The 17,294-nt window shown below is 43.0% G+C and overlaps 1 protein-coding gene across 1 annotated transcript in view; it reads left to right on the top strand.

Annotated features, from left to right (window-relative positions):
* Window positions 1-17,294, top strand: part of LOC139380678 (cyclic AMP receptor-like protein A) — a 115,060-nt gene that overhangs the window by 10,988 nt on the left and 86,778 nt on the right. The window contains exons 2-7 of the mRNA XM_071123605.1: window positions 542-594; window positions 3,522-3,576; window positions 9,608-9,664; window positions 9,783-9,843; window positions 14,586-14,673; window positions 17,151-17,240. Of these exons, the coding sequence (XP_070979706.1) occupies window positions 542-594; window positions 3,522-3,576; window positions 9,608-9,664; window positions 9,783-9,843; window positions 14,586-14,673; window positions 17,151-17,240 (404 nt within the window). The remainder of the gene's footprint in view (window positions 1-541; window positions 595-3,521; window positions 3,577-9,607; window positions 9,665-9,782; window positions 9,844-14,585; window positions 14,674-17,150; window positions 17,241-17,294) is intronic.

The raw sequence follows: 17,294 nt of genomic DNA, 5'->3' as shown, positions 1-17,294 counted from the left end.
TCTTTTAAAGTTCTGTTTGTAATTGTACTTATTTTTGCACTAAAGATGGTGATGCGGCAATAATACACATTTACAATAGGCCTAAATCTAAAAATAATACAGCCACATGATATACATATTTTTAATAGCAGTCATTATCCCTGTTTGAAAAGGTTTTGAATGCTAAACAACCTGCCTACACATAGTTTGAAGTAAAATATATCAACATAGCTATTGTAGTAGGTCAAAGCTGTGTGCTGGAAATTCTTGGTAGAGAATTGGTGGAATAGACATTGTGGTGCTCATGTGAATTTGCTTTCTTTTTCAGCTTCAGACCAATGCCTACTTCTCACTTAAAACATTGTTTTTAGTTTTTAATTTCCATGGTTTTTACACCAGAATGTTATTTTCTGTTAGAGGAACTGCACCCACTGATTTGTCTTAGTTTTTGGACTTCCTATTAACACACAGGCTAATTGTAGTAAATACCAGGTTCAAAAAATCCCACCTGAAACAGGATGATAAAATAAAGCCATACCAAATGTTGTGTTCCCCTCCACAGGTGGTGATTCTCACAGTGAAGCGAGCCACAGGCACCTTCTCACTGATAGGATGGTGAGTATTAGTTCAACCACCTTTTACATGATTACCCAATTAATCAAAGAGATTTTAATTAAGATAATAAACCGATTGCCATCTCTTAGCTTTGTTTCAAAGTAGCGTTCTTCAATCCTGGGGGACCTACATTGTTTGTAGGCCTCAGTTCCATCCCAGTACTCACTAGGCTTGGGAGATATACCGTTTATACCATATACCAGGGTATTTCAAAATACCAATGGTGTGTTTTCAGTACCGGTGGGGTTGTGGGCACTCCCGCCTCGCAGAGGTGAGTGCTACGCCACTGCTTATAACTAACTTTAATTTAAGTACAACTATAACACATCTAAGAGGTGTCAAATATATTATATCCAGATCAGGGCTCCAGCTATGTATTTGGTTCGATATCTTGCTCGCTAGATGTCAAGATCAAGCTTCTTGCTTACAACAGAGACATTCAGTCCCCTCCTGGAACAAGATTCCTGTTGTGTGTTTAAAAAAATATATCATTTGAAATACTGCCTCTTGTGTGCACTTCCAGTAATACCGTATACCCCAGTATGGTACAGAAACGATATGAGGTATGAAAATCTGGATGCCGCCAAACCCTAGTACTCACACACCTGATTCAATTAAATCATTGTCATATCTTCAAGCCTTTGATTAGCGGAATTAGGTGTGTTAGTGCTGGGTTAAAGCAAAAGCCTGGACACCCTGTGGTTTTTCAGGACCAGGATTAAAGAACCCTTTGTTAAAAGATTTGTCTGGCCTTAATTCTGCTATTCACTTATGACGTGATGAAGCAGGGAAGAGTGGCATCTTTAGTTGGTGGCTAGGTTAGGGTCAGGGGTAGCGGATTATTGCACTGGAAAATAATCCATGTAGATCAAGGATATGTATAAACCTTGGATTGCGGATGCGATGGATTGCGGATGCCATGTATTGGGGATGCCATGTATTGCGGATGCCATGTATTGGCCATTGAGATGCTTTGAAGATACCTGTCAGCCATATTAGCTGGAGCAGTCCTCCATAGGAATGAATGGAATTCTACAGTATTTCAGTTAAATGTTTCAAGGATGAAATTACATGTATTTAATATTTTTTTTGTAGTGAGGACAGTAAGATTAGTATTGTCAACAACAAAAAAAGTACTTCAATAAGGAAAATGTATTTAATGTTTTTATTTTATTTGAAAGTTTAGCTCAGATAATATACTTTAAAAGTACGCATCATGATGTCTGTAATATAATAAATGTGTCAAACAAATGTAGCCATTAATAAATGCGTTCTATAGCTTCCAAAATCTTTTACAATGGACGAGGAGTACCAAAATGGCTTCGCAATGGCTTTAATATAGTGGCCCTGGTCAGGCATCCAGGGTTTATATACTGAACCAAAATATAAACGCAACATTCAAAGATTTTACTGAGTTACAGTTCATATAAGGATATCAGTCAATTGAAATAAAGTCATTAGGCCTTAATCTATGGATTTCACATGACTGGGAATACAGATCTGCATCTGTTGGTCACAGATAAAAGGTAGGGGCGTGGATCAGAAAACCAGTCTGTATCTGGTGGGACCACCATTTGCTTCGTGCAGCACGACACATTTCCTTCACATAGAGTTGATCAGGATGTTGATTGTGGCCTGTGGAATGTTGTCCCACTGGAACACGCTGTGGTGCGTGGAGATCAAGAGCATCCAGAACATGCTCAGTGGGTAACATGTCTGAGTGAGTATATAGGCCACGGAAGAACTGGGACATTTTCAGCTTCCAGGAATTGTGTACAGATCCTTGAGACATGGGGCCGTGGATTATCATGTTGAAACATGAGGTGATGGCGGCGGATAAATGGCACTACAATGGGCCTCAGGATCTCGTCACTGTATCAATAAAATGCAATTGTGGTCTTTGTCCGTACCTTATGCATGCCCATACCATAACCGCAAACCGCTCACCCACACAACACCATACACGCTGTCTGCCATCTGACCGGTACAGTTGAAATCGTAGATTCATCCATGAAGAGCACACTTCTCCAGTGTACCAGTGTCCATCGAAGCTGAGCATTTGCCCACTGAAGTCGGTTAGGACGCAGAACTGCAGTCAGGTCAAGCCCCTGGTGAGGACGACCAGCACATAGATGAGCGTCCCTGAGACAGTTTCTGACAGTTTGTGCAGAAAATCTTTGGTTGTGCAAACCCACAGTTTCATCAGCTGTCCGGGTGTTTGGTGTAAGGCGATCCCACAGGTGAAGAAGCCGGATGTGGAGGTCCTGGGCTGGCATGGTTAGACGTGGTCTGCGGTTGTGAGGCCGGTTGAGCGTACTGCCAAATTCTCAACAACAAAAAACGTTGGAGGCGGCTTATGGAAGAGAAATTATCTGGCAACAGCTTTGGTGGACATTCCTGCAGTCAGCATGCTAATTGCACGCTGCCTCAACTTGAGACATCTGTGGCGTTGTGTTGTGACAAAACTGCACATTTTAGAGTGGCCTTTTATTGTCCCCAGCACAAGGTGCACTTGTGTAATGATCATGCTGTTTAATGTGCTTCTTGATTAGCCACACCTGTCAGGTGGATTGATTATTTTAACAAAGGAGAAGTGCTCACTAACAGGGATGTTAACAAATTTGTGCACAAAATTTGAGCGCTATAAGCTTTTGTGCGTATGGAAACATTCTGGGATCTTTTTATTTCAGCTCATGAAACATGGGACCAACACTTTACATTTATATTTTTGTTCAGTATACATCATTGATGTAGATCGGCAGGAAGTGCACTGCTCTTTCATTTCAATATATATCATAGGTAAAGCTATACCCAGCCTTACTGAGTTATATAGGAAGGTAAGCCAAAACTAAACAGGAATATTGAAAGAATACAGAGCTATGCAGGAATGTGTCATATGAACAATTGTCTCATTACTCTCTCCTCAGCTTTTTCATGCTGTTTGTAATCTGGCTTCTCCGCCGGTATCACTCCTTGGCCCAGGTAATTTGTGTGTGTGTTTCTGTCTGTGTGTGCTTTGAAGTGCATCAGAATGCTTACTTCTGTGCCATAGCAAGTCTGTTTGATTAAGCTACTCATGACAAATTACAGCGTCATTGAAATGTACAAATGTATCAATTATTGCTCATGGTCTGTATCTGAAAGTGATTAAATGCTTGTGTTTTTCCCTGTCCAATTAAAGTGAAAAGTCGTTCTACACTTGTGAATCTGCACCTAATGGTTTTAAGGCTCCTACTGTACTCGTCCATCCAACTACAGCCAACTCAACTGTGTATGGGCGGTTGTTCTAAGAATCTTCCCGGTGTGTAGTCTCAGTTGTTTGTCGCTGGACATATTTACGCATAGTTGGTCACAATTCAACATGAAGAATGGGCCACGGCTAGTTAGTCTGAGTTATGAAGAAACAACTAAATTCATCGCTATTTAGGTGGCTGTAGTTGAGTAGATGTGTAGATGCCTTAAGGCCACATTTCAGCAATGTTTAAACTAACATTACCTTTCTCTCTTTCAATTTCAAGAGATAATGTTGTTTGTATGTGTGGGGGTCTTAGTGTGTGGGGGTCTTAGTGTATTTGTGCACGTGCGGGCATATGGTGCATTCGGAAAGTATTCAGACCCCTTGACTTTCCCACATTGTTGTTATGTATTCTAAAAGTACGTTATTCTAAAATTGATGAGGATATGGTTTATTTAATTCATCTACACACAATACCCCATAATCACAAAGCGAAAACAGGTTTTTAGAAATGTTTGCAAATGTATTAAAAACAGTTACCTTATTTAAATAATTATTCACACCCTTTGCCATGAGACTCGAATTGAGCTCAGGTGCATCCTGTTTCCATTGATCATACTTGAGATGTTTCTGCAACTTGATTGGAGTCCACCTGTGGTAATCAATTGATTGGACAGGATCTGGATAGGCACACACCTGTCTATATAAGGTCCCACAGTTGACAGTGCATACAACGCTCAAAAGCCATGCGTCCTCCAAAACACGACCCCGCCAAGCTACACTGCTTCTTGACACACAGCTCGCTTAACCCGGAAGCCAGCCACACCAATGTGTTGGAGGAAACACTGTACAGCTAGCTGGTGACTGAAGTCAGCGTGCATGCGCCCGGACGCAAGGAGTCGCTACAGCGCAATGGGACAAGGACATCCCTCAAACTGAGCAATCGGGTGAGAAGGGCCTTTGTCTGGGAGGTGACTAAGAACCCGATGGTCACTCTGACAGAGCTCTGGAGTTTCTCTGTGGAGATGAGAGAAACTTCCAGAAGGACAACCACCTCTGCAGCACTCCCCCAATCAGGCCTTTATTGTAGAGTGGCCAGACAGAAGCCACTCCTCAGTAAAAGGCACATGACATCTGCTTGGAGTTTTCCAAAAGGGACCTAAAGGACTCACAGATCATGAGAAACAACATTCTCTGGTTTGATGAAACCAAGATTGAACTCTTTGACCCAAATGCCAAGTGTCACGTCTGGATCCTGCTCATGAGCACTCAGGACCTCAGACTGGGGCAAAGGTTCACCTTCCAACAGGACAACGACCCTAAACACACTCGAGAAGACTCGAGGCTGTAATCGCTGCCAAAGGTGCTTCAACAAAGTACTGAGTAAAGGGTTTGAATACTTAGGTAAATGTGATATTTCCGGGGGGCTTTTTTTGTACATTGCAAAAAACCTCTAAAAACCTGTTTTTGCTTTGTCATTATGGGGTATTGTGTGTAGATTGATGTGTGTGTGTGTGTGTGTGTGTGTGTGTGTGTGTATTCATGTTTGTGATGACTGTGGAGCAGGTTTAGCTGCATTCTGTTCTGTTATCCTCTTAATCTGGTGTAAATGGCAGCTTTCACTATGACACTGACCGATTCTATTACCCTTGGACCTGTACCTTACCCCTCTACCCCCACTTCCTCTCTCTCTCTCTCACACCAGAACAGAAAGTTGTTTTTACACTTTGTCAAGTCTCTCAGAGTTTATTAAAGGAACCAGTCAGACCATGTGAGAGGCTATGAGCAGTGGGTGTAGGGCTGTGGCGGTCACAACATTTTCGTCAGCCGGTGATTGTCAAGCAAATAACTGTCGGTCTCATGGTAATTGACCGTTAATTAACATAAACACATTTGACATCTCCTGGCTTCCTACAAGCCAAGTCTAATAAGTCCATGTCATATAGTCTACACCATCACAATAAATCCATGATTTATTTTAGATAGGTCTAAAGCAGCATGATATGAAGGAAATGTAGTCCATTTCAGAAGAACAGAATAGCATACTGAGTTGTCCTTATGTTAGGTCCTGATCTGGCTATAACATATGGCTGTGGGCTACACTAGTTCATTTAGCAGACAAGATTTGCTTATAATTCCGTGGCATTATTTTGTATTATTTTATAGTATGAAGAATACAATTGAACAAAGCTGAATAAAATATAAATATTTTCTCCAAACGATTTGAGGGCGTGCATAACGTGTTGAGGGGTTAACAAAGAAACTGGTCCTCCTAGATGCTTCATTTAGAGTTATTAATGTAACTTTAGTTGTTCTACAAACATGGGCTATATGTTTTGATTTTTAATATATTGTAAGGCTGCAAAAAAGTCACTTGGAAGGCATGTACTCTGCTTTGTTTTATTGTGCAGGCTGTACACACTTCATCAGTCTCTCATTCACAATTTGACAAGCACTTGATAATGCCTTGAATTTCACGGGAGCATCCCCTTTGTGGCCGTAATGCGCCCTAAAACCATACATGCCTTTTGTGGCCCGAAGTGCTGCGTTGGACCATTATCATGCACCTGTAATGAAGCAGAGGCAACGGGAAAAAATACTATACACTTAAATAACAAATACGGGACGTGCTTAATATTAGGAAAGTTGAGAAATAAATGTAGTAGGCCTAGCCTATGGAAAGATGATCCTCTTTTTATTAGCGGCCATCACTCTGTTTTCTCATGCAACTACATAGCCTATAGAAATGTTGCTCAACATGAGCTCATGGGCTCTCAGGAAGTGTTTGGTTAGATTTTCGATTACATTTGCATTCATGTCAGAGTGATTAGAGTGACAATAGAGTGCTTAGTACCAGGCAGGCAAGTTTGTTAGGCTACTAATTGTCACGTGTGCTGCCTCTCCGGCCTCTAGGTCACCAGGCTGCTCATTTTGGTGCACACCTGTCACCATCGTTACGTGGACCTGTGCGTCATCAGTCTCACCTGGACTCCATCACTTCCCTGATTACCTTCCCTATACAGTTGAAGTCGGAAGTTTACGTACACTTAGGTTGGAGTCATTAAAACTCGTTTTTCAACCACTCCACAAATTTCTTGTTAACAAACTATAGTTTTGGCAAGTCTGTTGTGTCATGCACAAAGTAGATGTCCTAAGTAATTTTTCCAACTATTGTTTACAGACATATTATTTAACTTATTCACTGTATCACAATGTCAGTGGGTCAGAAGTTTACATTTACAAAGTTGACTGTGCCTTTAAACAGCTTGGAAAATTCCAGAAAATGATGTCATGGCTTTAGAAGCTTCTGATAGGCTAATTGGCATCATTTGAGTCAATTGGAGGTGTACCTGTGGATCTATTTCAAGGCCCACCTTCAAACTCAGTGCCACTTTGCTTGACATCATGGGAAATTCAAAAGAAATCAGCCAAGACCTCAAAAAAATAATTGTAGACCTCCACAAGTCTGGTTCCTCCTTTGGAGCAATTTCCAAACGCCTGATCGTACCACGTTCATCTGTACAAACAATAGTACGCAACTATAAACACCATGGGAACACACAGCCGTCATACTGCTCAGGAAGGAGACGCGTTCTGTCTCCTAGAGATGAACGTACTTTGGTGCGAAAAGTGCAAATCAATCCCAGAACAACAGCAAAGAACCTTATGAAGATGCTGGAGGAAACAAAAGTATCTATATCCACAGTAAAACGAGTCCTATATCAACATAACCTGAAAGGCTGCTTAGTAATGAAGAAGCCACTGCTCCAAAACATCCATTAAAAAGCCAGACTACCAACAAAAGCCAACTCACCCAACTTATTGTGGGAAGCTTGTGGAAGGCTACCTGAAACGTTTGACCCAAGTTAAACAATTTAAAGGCATTGCTACCAAATACTAATTGAGTGTATGTCAACTTCTGACCCACTGGGAATGTGATGAAGGAAATAAAAGCTGAAATAAATAATTCTATCTGCTATTATTCTGACATTTCACATTCTTAAAATAAAGTGGTGATCCTAACTGACCCAAGACAGGGCATTTTGACTAGGATTAAATGTCAGGAATTGTGAAAAACTGAGTTTAAATGCATTTGGATAAGGTGTATGTAAACCTCCGACTTCAACTGTACATGTCACTCTCTTTGATTCCTTCCCCAGGTGTTATTGTTTCACTTGTATGTTTGTGCATTGTTCGTGTTTCTTGTTTTGTATTATGTTGCGTTTATTTATTAAAACAACTACTTCCTGAACTTGCTTCCCGACTTTCAGCGCACATTTTTACACTACTGACCAGCAGCAGCATCAGTGCTTGGAGAAGCATAATTACCGTGACTAAGCTGTCATTTGGAAGTTGACTGCCTTCATGACTCGTAACGACCGGTGTGGCGGTAATACGGTCACCGCAACAGCCCTGTGTATGTGCCAGGGTTTCCGTTAACCAGTGGGCCAGCTTTTGGCCCATAAAAAATTGAAACGTTGATAAATAATATTTGCACCGGCCACTTGTTTGTGAGAAGTAGAAAAAACATCACTTTGCGAATAATGCTTTTTAGCCTATTCATTGATGGAAATACCTGTAGATGTAAATACATTTGACTGGTCATACTTATCGGTCTATAGATTCATTTGCATAATTGATTGGAATTAAATTAGCGCGTGTGTCACAGTATATTCGTTATGTGTCTTATTTATCACACGAATACAGTGTACCGATACAGAGCCTTTGAGCGGAAAATCTGTCAGACAGCGCGAGAGCTACTGTGTCAGCATCTCAAATGGCAACGGAAGGCAAGCTTCATCAGTTCGTGACACACCACCTTGCAGTCAGCTGGAGGCAGTAAACTATGCATTTTGAAAACATATACTTAATTGTTTGAAACCTGAACATTTTAATACATATTATGAGGCATGTCTTACGTTGCTTCAAAGTAGCCTGTTAGATCTCCTCTCATTCTACATTTCTAACGGATATTTTCATCTCTGTCACATGAAACAACTCGCATTTGCGGTGCTCTTTAGACAACAGTGTTTTCTAGCTAATTGCATTATGGAATGAACTGGATGCATGTAGAGTACTGCCTTGTGCGCATCGCTTATGATGTGAAGAAATAATACTTTATCAACATTTTAAGCAAAACATTCTGATCTATTGCGTTAGGCTCATTGCTTTTTATTGTCCCATAGTCTGTTTGAATAGGCTATTTCTTTCTCGACAAGCTGACCAATAGAATATGTAAACCTTTCTCCTCTGGGGATAGTAGATTGACAGGCTGGTGATGTTGCTGTTGGTTACTGGTCTTGTTGGCTGAGGAAAAGTAAATGTGGACAGTTATTCTTACGTCTTCAAAGTGCACATCTGAATTCAGTAAGAAGGACTGCATATCGTTGCATCCTCGACTTGCATGTTCTGTTAATATGAATTACTATAATCTAAATGTGATTTCTGCCATTCTGAGCACCATGGGTGGACGCCCTAATCAGGCTATGCACCTCATGCATATGGGTCAGATGTCTCAAATGTGGAGTAAATTCAAATGTTTTCTGTCAAATGTCCGACCACATTGACCTAACATAAACCCTGGTGTGTGTGTATAAATGTATGTGGTTGTGTCTGTGCGTGCGTGCAGGCCGTCCCATGAGATTAGCGTGGGACGGCCTGGACCTGGGGATCGATCCCCAAGTCAACCCCAGACCACAGGATAAGTGGACCATCTGGCCTCTCTCACTTTATCTCTCTCCATTTATCTCTATTTGTACTATCTCTGTCTCTCTACAGAAGATGATTTGCAGTCTGACAGTTGCGGCCTTCTTTGACAGTGTAGCGTATGTCATCGTGAGTCACTGTCACCACACACACACACACACACACACGTTCCCATAAGCACATGCACACCGAGAGCTACAGAGTGACCTCTCCCCTATTTTCTTGTCTCCTCTCTCTCCTTCCTCAGGGTGATACCCATCCAGAGGGGAGTCTGTGTAACTTCCAGGCCTGGTGGCTCACTTATTTTGGTAAGATTCCCCTTGATCCCTCACATACATTACCCCTCACCTGTCCATACATATCCCTTACAAACGCCTTCCCTACAGCTCACATCACCTTCTGACTCTTGATGTTGACTGACCTCCCAACAATACTGCTTCTTTACCATCAATTTCTGACTCTCTCAACCTGGTCCTAAATTACTAATCAAGTCTGACTTACTGATGACTTTCTAAGATACTGGAGCTGGTTTCACCATGTGGCTGTAAAAAAAGCTGGCCTTAAATGCTAGGTTGGGCGTAGCTACGCCCGACTTCTGGATCAGAATTTACACCTGGTCCAACCAACCAAAAACAAGACTAGTCGTAGCTAAGTCCGGCGTAAGCAATGCGCGTTCATGAGATTTGATGCTTCATAATGATGGTTGCTAGGAAGTGCCCGTTAGTAGGCTGTCACTGTTACCATCCTCGTGGCAGTTCTCAACTTTGCGAGGCATGTCACTTCGCCAAGCCCACCACTAAGCCTGCACATTTTCTTAACCACAACTGAATGGATCAATAAATAATTACTGTGGAAATATCACTGAATGACAAAATTATTGAAATTAAAGAGTAGGCTAATGCCATTAAATGCATTTATCAAATTGTTGCTTACTGAAACTCCCAAAGCAATCCAACCGTTTGAAATCATTTCAAGCAGTAGAGGTGTCTGGTCAGCTATAATTTCAGCACCTCGTTGCTTTGAGACAAGCATGGTGTATTGTCTTGATAAATCAATGTCAGATTTGATTTGTTCTTCACTGAATCTCCGTTTGGATATTTGGTTACAATTAGGCTGGGAAATGTTAACTATACTGAGGTGAGTGTTCATCATGATAATCTTTAGTCTAGCTAGTTTGCTCATCTATTAACACTGATCAGAACATGTTATGTAGCCCAGAATAACAAGTGGATTATCTTGCTCTTCACTCACATAGTAGCCTATATCCCAACCGAAAGCCTCAGGCTTGTCTGATAATCAGTCAATGTGATTTTGTTTCACTGAATCTCCGTCTCTTATATTTGGTTATTTGATCTCTGGCTGGGCAAATAAGTGGTGTTGATAGCTGATCTATTCGTTTTGCTAATCTATCACTGATCAGACACATTTAGTTAAATGATAATGCCCTCAAAACCGGTGTTTTCCCGGCAATATCACTTTTATACAACGGGTTACCAACATGTAAAAATGATTGACAAATGTTCATAAAAAATGTTGAACATTTGTCAATCATTTCATTCGTTCGTTCTATCGGTTCGGTTGCCATAGACGTGACCCAGTCATTCAGTCTTTTTGTTTGTTCTGTATCTATGGACGTGACCCAGTCGTTCAGTCTTTTTGTTTGTTCTGTATCTATGGACGTGACTCAGTCGTTTGTTTTAAATGTTCCATTGCCATACTGGCTGGCAACTTTCTTATCCCTTGCTTGCTAGCTAGCCAACTACGGCTAACTGACAGTCACGCCAAACAGTGCTGCCAGAATAACAACAAAGTAGCTGCATTTGCCTTTGTTTAAGCTGTTTGCTAGTTACATGTATTTGAATACATCCATGACAATGAGCTAATGATGTGTGATTCCACCTGGCATAGAAGATGTGCTCTCTCGTTAGGACACTGTTGTTCAGAGGAGCTAGCCAATAACACGGCTAACACAGTCACTTCAAACTGAAGCTGGAAAGACAACAAACTAACTGCACTTTGTCACGTTTGACCTGTTTTCTATTGATAGTGCTTTGTATTTATCCATGAAAATGATGCTGATTCATGATTCCGATTGGCTGAGAAAAGCTGCCAGACTGCCTGTCTGTCTCATCCTGACACGTTGTTTACTATGGGACAACTGTAGATCAAATTTGAATATTGAAAGAATGTTGCAAATGTCAGAGAGACAGACAGCAAGGTTTATACACATCTCTGCTGTTGAAAACTAAATGTTAGTCTAAAAGAAATGTGAGATAATGTCTAGATTATTTTTATAGTGGAGATCAAGTTTATAAATTGCCTGGCTGGGCTGATGAGACAGTGGATTGCACAGTCAGATGGAAGAGAGTAAATAGGCATTTTAATGTCATAGATTTACCCGGTGGTAACTTGTGGAATAGACACCGTCTGGAATGCGGTTTTAACCAATCAGCATTCAGGACTAGACCCACCCGTTGTATAACATGATATAATGTAGCCTAAATCAAGTGTGTTATTTTGCTATTGACTCGCGCGTAGGCAACTCAAAAAGCCCGCGGAGGTTGTGAAATATGAACACGAGACTCACATCCTTTTGAACATATAGATTGCTATTATTTTCTGTGCGTATCATGATGAAGATGGTCCCAATTTAAAAGCATACACCTGTTCTCTACATTTTAAAACCCTACGCCTGCCCTTTGCTACACAGCTATACAAGGGCTTACTCCCAGGGGGAGGTCCTTTTTAAACTAACAAAATATGTGAAGTAAGATCTATCTGCCTTTCCGATGACCTTCTAAGTCACTGAAAACCTTCTCCTGATTTAGGCTTAACCTCCCCCTACTCTGGACCTCAGGACTTATGTCACTCAGGTGTCACCTGTGAAACACAGCAGACTGTTCAGTGCACTAAACACTGGTCCTCTCTGGCCTATCAGCTACAGAGCCTGCAGGGCTGGGACACACACGCACACACGCACACGCACACACGTGTAAACACATGCACACACACACACACACACACACACACACACACACACACACACGTGTAAACACACGCACATACACACACACACACACACACACACACACACACATGTGTAAACACATGCACACACACACGTGCAAACACATGCACACACACACATGCACACACACACACACACGTGTAAACACATGCACACACACACACACACATGCACACACACACACACGTGTAAACACATGCACACACACACACACACGTGTAAACACATGCACACACACACACACACGTGTAAACACATGCACACACACACACACGTGTAAACACATGCACACACACACACACACACACACACACACACACACACGTGTAAACACATGCACACACACACACACGTGTAAACACATGCACACACACACGCACGTGTAAACGCATGCACACACACATACACACACATGTGTAAACACATGCACACACACACCCACACGTGTGTAAACACATGCACACACACACACACACACGTGTGTAAACACATGCACACACACACACACACGTGTAAACACATGCACACACACACACACGTGTAAACACATGCACACACACATACACACACGTGTGTAAACACATGCACACACACACCCACACGTGTGTAAACACATGCACACACACACACGTGTGTAAACACATGCACACACACACACACATGTAAACACATGCACACACACACACACACACACACACACACACACGTGTAAACACATGAGAACACACACACATGTGTAAACACATGCACACACATGTGTAAACACATGCACACACACATATGTAAACGCATGCACACACACGTGTAAACACACACGCAGCTTACAGGGCTGACTGGGAGAAGGGCAGTGAACTACAGCGGCGGGGTCAGTGGTTCTATGTCAGTTCTGTTCATTATGAAGGGAGAGAGAGGAAGGTAGGGAGAGGAGGGATGGGGGCCAGTGATAGAGAGGGAGAGAAGTGGAGGATATGGGGAGAGTGCAAAACGGCAAAAGAGAGTGAAGGTAACATGAAGTGAGCTATGCCAACAGTCAGTGGGAGAAGAGGAGACAGAGAAAAGAGTGAATGGGGCCAGAGAGGACATTAAAGTACAGAACTACCCCTGACGGAGAGAGTGTGTGTTCCCCCTCTCTCTCAGCAACAGCAGGTATTAATGCCCTCTATTCCTATAGAGAGTGATGCAACTGGGAGAGAGATTAATGATAGGAGAAAGGAAGTTTCTCCTTAATGACACACAGACATGGTATTGTTGATGTACAGGACGTGTGTGTGATTAAGCCAAGGTGTGTGTGATTATTTAAGGTGTACTGTACAGTGGGGCAAAAAAGTATTTAGTCAGCCACCAATTGTGCAAGTTCTCCCACGTAAAAAGATGAGAGAGGCCTATAATTTTCATCATAGGTACACTTCAACTATGACAGACAAAATGAGGAAAAATTATCCAGAAAATCACATTGTAGGATTTTTAATGAATTTATTTGCAATTTATGGTGGAAAGTTGAAGTGTACCTAAGATGAAAATGTTCAGGCCTCTCTCATCTTTTTAAGTGGGAGAACTTGCACAATTGGTGGCTGACTAAATACTTTTTTGCCCCACTGTATATGCTGCCTGAGCTGGAGTGTCTGTCTGCCTCTTTGTCTATCATCATAAATGGGAGAGATTACAAAACAGAAGCTTCTGCACACCATCACTCATCACTGAACACATACACACAAACACTCAACATGCATTTAGACAAAATTACAACAATCCAAGTGTGTGTGCGTGTGTGGGGGGGACTGAAACTGGGAATCCATAAATCTAACAGTTGTCCCAGCCTGTTCTGTCAAACTCTGTAATCACACACACACACACACACACACACACTCTCTCTCTCTCTCTCTCTCTCTCTCTCTCTCTCTCTCTCCCTCCCTCCCTCCCTCCCTCCCTCCCTCTCTCCCTCTCTCCCTCCCTACCTCTCTGTGTTATAGATTATACAATAGGACCTTGTTTCTTCTTCCCTCTCTCCATTCCTTCCTCCAGACTGGAGTGCCTTGGCCTGGGTGTGCCTGATCACAGTGAATCTCTACCTTAACCTGGTCAAAGAGATGAGCACCAGCCGCTACGAGCTGTGAGTAGACTACCAACATCCACCAGCTAAAGACAGTGTGTGTGTGTGTGTGTGTGTGTGCAAGAGAGATGGACAACCAACATCCACCAGCTAAAGACAGTGTGTGTGTGTGTGTGTGTGCAAGAGAGATGGACAACCAACATCCACCAGCTAAAGACAGTGTGTGTGTGTGCAAGAGAGATGGACAACCAACATCCACCAGCTAAAGACAGTGTGTGTGTGTGCAAGAGAGATGGACAACCAATATCCATGTGAAAAAGTTTGTTGACGTGTGTGTGGGGGGAGGGGGGGGGGGGGTTGTGTCTCCCTCTCTCCTCCAAGCACTAATTGAAAAAGGAGTCGTAAATCAATGCTGTGTGTTGTGATGATGCATGTGTGTGTGTTGGTGTTTGTGCATATTAATGTGTTTTCTCTTGTTTCTGTTACTCATACTCCCTTGAGGTTGAGTGCATCCGAAATGCATATGTGGGTGCTTGTCTGGGTGTATGCTCCTGTGAGTGCGTCTATGTGGGTGCTTGTCTAGGTGTATGCTCCTGTGAGTGCGTCTATGTGGGTGCTTGTCTGGGTGTATGCTCCTGTGAGTGCGTCTATGTGGGTGCTTGTCTGGGTGTATGCTCCTGTGAGTGCGTCTATGTGGGTGCTTGTCTAGGTGTATGCTCCTGTGAGTGCGTCTATGTGGGTGCTTGTCTGGGTGTATGCTCCTGTGAGTGCGTCTATGTGGGTGCTTGTCTGGGTGTGTGCTCCTGTGAGTGCGTCTATGTGGGTGCTTGTCTGGGTGTGTGCTCCTGTGAGTGCGTCTATGTGGGTGCTTGTCTGGGTGTATGCTCCTGTGAGTGCGTCTATGTGGGTGCTTGTCTGGGTGTATGCTCCTGTGAGTGCGTCTATGTTTGCAGTGTGTGTGTGGGGGAGGGGTTAGGAAAGCACGGAGGTGTTTCTCATATTGATCAACTGTAACCCTGGCCATATAATGATGGTTTAACTCAAGAGGGGACAGTTGAATGTGTGTGTGTGTGTGTGTGTGTGTGTGTGTGTGTGTGTGTGTGTGTGTGTGTTTTTTTTAGGAACAGTGAATTCACTCACCCATCACTTTAACATCCGGACTACCACCATACCCCTAATTGGTGTGTGTGTGTGAAGTTGAGAAAGGAAAAAATGAAATAGAGAATAGATAGATGAAAGTCTATGCTCGTAGTGGGAGAGATGGCTTAAACAAGAGGGCACTAAAAATAGAGGACAGAGAGAGACACCAAATGAGACAAAAGTGAGGCAGGGAAACGGAGAGAGTTGAAAAGAGATTGATCCTCCAGAGAATATGTGAGAGAGAGAGAGATGTTCAGTGTGTGATAAGTAAGCGTGTGTGTGCGTTTTAGCCGGAGCGTACCAGTCCTGCTGTGCGTCATTAAGTCCATGTTTGCTGCGGACCTAGTCACCTCCCTCTTCGAGCGCTGCGCGCGTGTGTGTGTGTGTGTGTGTGAATCGATTTTCTTTGACAGACCCCCCACACCTCCCCACATCCAGATACTGTGTTGAGTGGCAGAACTGATTTCACTATTTGTGTCTCTCTCTAGATCTACTCTATATATCCATTCTCTCCCTTTCACTATTTATCCTTCTTTACCTCTCTCTCTCTCTCTCTCTCTCGATGTCTCGCTTCTCTCCTTTCTTTCTCTCTTTCTCTCTTTCTTTCTCTCTCTCGCCCAGTGACCACCCACCAATCTGTCTCTGTTAAGCTTCCTCTACAACCTGTCATTCTCTCCCTCCCTCCCTTTTCTCGATCGCTCTTTATCTTCCTTCCTGTCTTTCTCTCACTCATACACTCTCTCTCTTTCACTTTTCATCTAAAGAGAGGGGAGGAGGTGATAGAGGGCTGTAAAATCAAATATGAGAGAGACAGAGAGAGAGAGAGAGATCACATATTCCCTGGGATTTCAGACGGCCATGTAACCTGAATGAGAGCTGTCACATTCAGTGGACCAGAGCAGTATTGACCGTGTATCGAGTGTTGCAGTAGGACTGACCGCTTATTGACCGTGTCATAGTAGTCCTGACGACATATCGACCGTGTAACTGTACGGTCCATAAAGTATCGACAACACTCACTCCTTCAGCCACTGTGTCTGGACCGCAATCTGCCAGGGAGGCTCACTGAGTCATGACCACCTGAGGACCACCAGCAGACCCTGTGAGCCTAGGAGACGGGCGGAGAGAGATGCTTTCCTCCCCTGTCCCGAGACACGCTGGTCTGTCTTCGTCAGTGTTCAGTGAAGCACATGGTAAAGAATGAGGGAGAATAAGAAGAAAGGTGGTTGTGGGTGTATGGGGTTGTGGGTGTGCGCGTGTGATCAGCAACTCTTGTATCCTCTCTCTCCACAGAGTGTTCTATCCCTTAATTTGTGGCACGGCATGGAGACCATCTGGGCTGTGTGTTTGTGGTCTTTCCCATTGGTATGTAATCACTGCTCTTTCTTCTCTCCCAGACTGTACCACCTGATGGCCTGGGGGGTGCCCTTGGTGATGGCCTCCCTGCCCCTGTTCAGTGGATACTACGGCCCAGCAGGAGCCTGGTGGTGACTTTCCCACTCAGTTTTGTCTATTTGTTGTCATGCTAACAATGCATTTTG

The sequence above is a fragment of the Oncorhynchus clarkii genome, chromosome 22 (genome assembly GCF_045791955.1).
Source record: "Oncorhynchus clarkii lewisi isolate Uvic-CL-2024 chromosome 22, UVic_Ocla_1.0, whole genome shotgun sequence".
Taxonomy (NCBI): Eukaryota; Metazoa; Chordata; class Actinopteri; order Salmoniformes; family Salmonidae; genus Oncorhynchus; species Oncorhynchus clarkii.
Note: the sequence above shows the minus strand (reverse complement) of the source record. Positions and strands in the feature narration are given on the sequence as shown.